Below are 5466 nucleotides of genomic sequence, written 5' to 3'. Positions count from 1 at the left end.
GGCCCTGCCCTTCTCCACTGGTTCTCCCTTCCTATTGGCCTTTCATCTAATGGTCCCCCTTCCTTTTTGGCCCTGCACTCACAGCCCCACCTTCAATGGTTCCTGCAGATCTGTTGGACATTTTTCTTCCTCTAGGGAGCCCTCTTGAACATTGACCCTTCCCCCTGTCAGTTCACATCCTTCAGCTGACTCCCCTGCTTATATTGATCTCCCTTCTTCCATTAGTCCCTCCTCCGTGTATCCCTTCCTAATCTTTGGCGCATCCTGATTGGCCCCTCTTCACAACTGGCCTCCTTCCTGTTAGTATCTCTTCATTGATCTGTCATCTTATGGCCCATCTCTCCATACCATTCACCCGTTGGTCTACTTTCTCCATTGGCTGTTCATTCATTGACCCAACTCCCATATTTTCCCTCTCTTCCACTGGCTTCTCACCCTTTGATACACCGCCCCATTGGTCCTCACCATCAGCCCTCCTCTCCCATGACCCATCACCCATTGGCCTGCTCCCGCACCGTCCTCCCCCTACTGACCATCTGCCGTCTTGCCCCAGCCTAGGATGTGGCAGCTGGTGTGGTTGGCCGAGCAGTCTCTTTCCAGGGACAGGGGCTGGATGTGTTCAGAGAATCTGGTTGGGCGTGCCAGGCGCAACAGCATGATGTCCTGGTCGTGAGTGGCGGGATTGTAGCCAGGATGGGCCACAGCCCGGACAACCGAACTCTGCTCCTGGAAACTCTCCCTTTGCTGAAGGTTGTGCTTCCCCAGGTAGACCTGGAGATCCCTGGGAAAGAGGAGGGCTGAGTCTCACCTGGAGCCCTTGGGCTGCAGCAGAGATTCCAGAGGGGCTGTGGTGGGAGGTGGGGCAAGCCCGGTATGCCATGAACCATCTGGCCTGCTCCCCTCATAGTCTTCCTGGCTCAGTCAATGACAACTCCATCCTTCCAAAATAACCCCGATGACTATTCTTGACTCTATTTCATGCCTCACATCCCAGCTGTCCAGAAATCTCTTTGGCTTTCCAAAGTAGATCCAGAATCTGACCCTTCTCACATCCTCCACTGCTACCATCTTGGTCTGAGCCACCATCCTCTCTTACCTGGACTGTGGCAGTAGCTGCCTCACTGGATTCATTGCTTCCTCCTTTTCCCCTCCACAGTCTACCTTCCACCAAGCAGCCAGAGCTATTTTAACAACATGAGCTGGCCTTGTCCCGCTTCTGCTCAGAACCCTCTCACAGCTCCCATCTCACTCAGAGTAAAGGCCAAAGTTCTCACCAGGGCCCACAAGGTCCTGCACAATCTTCCTCTATTACTTCTCAGTTGTCTCTTCCCACTCTTCCCCTCTGTCTTTCTGCTCCTGCCACACTGGCTTCCCTGCCTTTCCTTGAACATAACAGTCATCCTCTCACCCCAGGGCCTTTGCACTGGCTGTCCCCTCTGCCAGCAACTCATTGTGTCATTTTTCAAGGATTTGTTAAATAACTATCTTTCTGCACTTTTCTGCTCCTGGGTTCCCTGGGGCAGGCACTCGGTGTCCCTCCCTCATCCATGGCTGATTCCCCACTGCCCAGCTCAAATCTGGCACTTGGTTGGTGCTCTCCATCAATGTGCACTGAATGAATGAAGGAAGATGGAGGGGGTGATGTCAGGCCTCCCTGAGCTGCGGGGAGACCACACGGTGGGGGGCAGCCTTGAGTCCCTGGTTCTGTGTGACGAGGCCCCTCCCCCCACAGTGTGCATCGCACCTGTTGGCTTCCAAACTCTTGAGTTATCACTTTCTACTTCTCTGAGCCTCTGTTTCCTCATCTGCAAGATGGGACCAGGAGTCCCTTATTGTGGGGATTCCAGGAAGGGTATGGAAACTGCTTAACCTGGTGCCTGACCTGAAGATGGCGTTGAACAACTGTTGTTAATCTAATTGGTGATGATTAGTGTCTCAAGAGTTGGTGCCGGGCCCTCTACACTCCTCTATCTATTCCCTGCTTTTTGGATGACCTCATCCTGTCCCGTGGCTTTAAATGCTACCTGTTTACCTCCAGCTCTGGCCTCTCCCCTGAGCACCACAGGCCGACCTGGCCTCCTTCCTGGACATCTCCCGGGTATCTCAAACTCACCTTGGCTAGAAATGTCTGACGCTCCCCTGCCAGTATCCAAACAGCTTCTGTTTCCCTCTGCCCGACTCAGAGAAGGACACACCAAAACTCCCCATCATCTTTCAAGTCAAATACCTTCAGCCCTGCTTCTTCTCTCCCACCTCACCTAGTCCTGCTGGTTCAGTCTCAAAATACCTCCCAAGGTTTTCAACTTCCCGCCATCCGCACCACCACCATCCTGGTCCAAGCTGTCAGCTTAGCCCGCCTCCACCTGCATCCCTTCCCCTCCTCCGGCCCAGCCTGCTTTGCACATGGTAGTCAGGATGTCCCTAAAAATGCAAACCAGATCGTGCTGCTTCCCTGATTAAAACTCTCCAGTGGCTTCCCACTGCCCTCAGTCAAGTTCAAATGCTCCATCGCTCCCTACAGGGGCCCTGCGTGATCTGATTCCCCATTCAGGAGGTCAGCTCATAAAGGCAGCAATTTTGTTTGTTTGTTTGTTTTTTACTGCTAGATGACCAGGGCCTCAGACGGTGCCTGGCGCATATTTTGCACTCAGTTAAACACAGGCGGGATGAACCTGGTTATCGGACGGCCTCACGCTGGGATTGGGGGATGTGTGTGTCACTTCATGCCTCACGTCTGCCAGATGCCCCTGGGATCTAATTGCAATAGCTCCTCATTCATGGCCTCATTCACGTGGAGACTCACGTTTTTTTGCAGTGGGCGGCGGTGAGGACCCACAGGGGGTGAATGAGGACCCCCCCCGCAGAGCAGGTGGCCGGAGCTGTAGAGCACAGCTTGGTACGGGTGGGATGTCTGCTCACAGGGCCCGCCATGCATCACCTTGTTCTTCTCCTCGGCCCAGGCTGAGGGAGGGAGGGTCTGGATCAGAGAGGAGGTCTGGAGACACCAGGTGCAGCCCCCAAGGGGGACCAAATCCTGTCTCAGTCATCAAGATCACCTCCATCCCCACCTCCCAAACCCACCCCATCCTCAAACTCTTCCCCATCCTTAAACCCACCTCCCACTCCCCTTCCCCATCTGCATCCCTAACCTGGCCTCTGACTTCTTCCCCATTCCAAACCCACCCCACCTCCATTCTCATGTGTCTCTCCCTCCCCAAAGCCAATCTCTTCCCCGTCAACAACCCCCACCCGACCCCTAAACCTCCCACCCCTGTTCCCTTTCTTCCCACCTGCAACAATCAGGACCACAGCTATGGTCAGCGTCTTCATGCCCATTCCTGAGGGGGGAAGCCAAACGCTCCATCAGTTCCTATCTCAGCCTCCACCGGAGGCCCCTCCTTCTTCTCCCTCCCCATCCTCTCCTCCTCCCTGGCCTGCTGTGCTCTCCTGACCCTCGGCTTCTGGCTAGCCTCCTGATTGCGCGTTTCCTCTGCCCACGTCTTCCATGGGAGGGCCCTGTGCGCCAGCGAGAACCCAGAATCACCTCCGAGGGTCTGTAGGCTTGAAGCGCGATTCTCATTAAGCTTTTCCATTTCTCTAGGCTCTGGTTTGCCTCCCTCCTAACAGGAAGGCCCAGGAGGGCCCTGACGTTCATCCCTCCCAACGCAGAGGGAGTTTTCCTCTGTACCTTGGCTCTACGCTCACCTTGTTGCTCACCACCACACCTGCAGGTTCTGGGGTGCCCTGTGACCTTACCTGCTGGGGGCCGGCGGTCTACCAGCCCAGGGGTTCCTGGGTCGGGGAAAGGGGCAACAGGTGTCACAGGCTGGCAGACAGGGAGGCAGAGAGAGTCAGAAATGCAGGTAGCTACAGGAAGAGAAGGGACTCTGAAAGCAGAGACGACGCCTCAGAGTCAGGGAAAGAGAGAGAGGAAGCGGAGGGTGTACGGGTCCTGGGGTCCAGGGCTTCCACACTGCTGGCTGGACACCCGGGCACCCCGAGCTTCCTGGTCTCCCTGGAAGAGGTTGGTCCTGTCCTCAGAGGTTCCTGGGGCTTCCTTTTAACCCCTGTCTCCTGGGTTCCTGAGAGAGGAGGCCCCACCCTTTAACTTCTCACTCGGCCCTCCCACACACATTCCTCCCGCTCCCACGGCTCTGATCCTGATGACCCCCTCTTCCAGGGAGGCAAGCACCGGTCCCTGAGTTCACTGGGGGTCTGGACTGCTGCGTCTTGGGGAGGAGGGGCCAGTGTCCCGAATTCTGGGCCTTCAAGGAGGAAGGGGCTAGAAGTCCGCACTCCTGAGTCTAAAGGAGGGAAAGATAAGAGCTTGTGCTCCTCAGCCCCTAGGCTTCCTGTTCCTTGAGCAAGAAAGTGTCTGAGGACCCAAACGCCAGCATCCCCGGCAAGTGCCCAGTCCCCCAGGCTCCAGGAATCCCACCCACTCTGTCTGTGAGCACCCTGGGACCCGCAGACCCTCCCTCCTGAGGCTGGCATCCATCCTCAGGCATTGGGAATCAGGTCATGTGGGTTCAGCGGGGTTGGGGTGATTCACGCACCTGCCCGTAAGTCCCTCTGTGGTGTGACGACCTCTGTGTCCCCACGAGAGTGAGCGAGCCAGCCAGCAAGAAAGCATGTGTCACCAAGCCGGCACCCGCCCCTGCCCCGGGCTGGGGTGCAGACCCAGGCGCCGTGGGGAACGGGCCTCGAACAATCGAGCTTTGTCTGCCCCCAGCACCCAGTGCCATGCTCCCAGCAGCCCCGTTTCTCAACTTCTCTTCCGGACAGTCAGGCAGGCGGGCGGCCGGCCGGCTGTGTCAATAGCTTCCCTTTGTCCCTGTCTGACAGTCCTGCCGCTGTCCTTTCATTGTCCACCCACCTCTGCCCGGATATCAGGACTCTTGACCCTCCGGGTTCCCCTCCTCCAAGTCTGCCTCCCTCTGAGGTCTCTCTGTCCATCTGTCTCCCTGGCCGTGGTGGGGATGTCTCCACGTCCGTCTCTCCCTCTCTCTGTCTGCATGTTTCTCTGTGCTTCTCTCTGCCTCTGCCTGCGTCTCTTTATCCCTCTGCCTCTTTCTCCATCTTCTCTCTGTATCTCTCTTTCCTCTTGATTTTCTAAGTCTTCATGGATGCTCTCTAAATCTTTCTCTGCTCCTCTTGCCCCAGATCCCCCTGCATTTCCAGAGAAGCATACGCATATGGGCAGAGGGAAGCTAGGTGCTTGGGGACCTAAGGGGGATGACACGAGGGGCAGGGGCAGTGGAGAAGCTGGTGGGACACTAGGATCCTAGGCTTTGTCGATGAGACTCAACATGTAGGGAGAGATGTGAAAACAAGCAGAACTGCAAGCAAATTTGAGAGCGACATGGGAGTGTGATGAGAAATGGGGGTGCCGGCAAGCTACAGGAGGGGATCTGAGGAGGTGCCTTTGAACGTGGTCAGGAGGAGAGGGGGTGAAAAGGCCGGGCA

The 5466-nt window shown here is 56.4% G+C and overlaps 1 protein-coding gene across 1 annotated transcript in view; it reads right to left on the bottom strand.

Moving 5' to 3' along the window:
- Positions 1-4070, bottom strand: part of KLK6 (kallikrein related peptidase 6) — a 6415-nt gene extending 2345 nt beyond the window's left edge. The window contains 5 exon segments of the mRNA XM_046682637.1: positions 534-781; positions 2804-2859; positions 2861-2961; positions 3291-3338; positions 3757-4070. Coding sequence (XP_046538593.1) covers positions 534-781; positions 2804-2859; positions 2861-2961; positions 3291-3336 — 451 coding nt within the window. The 5' untranslated portion in view covers positions 3337-3338; positions 3757-4070.
- Between the last annotated feature and the right edge of the window lie 1396 nt (positions 4071-5466).

This window comes from Equus quagga, chromosome 13 (assembly GCF_021613505.1).
Source record: "Equus quagga isolate Etosha38 chromosome 13, UCLA_HA_Equagga_1.0, whole genome shotgun sequence".
In the NCBI taxonomy this organism is placed as follows: Eukaryota; Metazoa; Chordata; class Mammalia; order Perissodactyla; family Equidae; genus Equus; species Equus quagga.
This window is presented reverse-complemented; position numbering and strand designations above follow the sequence as displayed.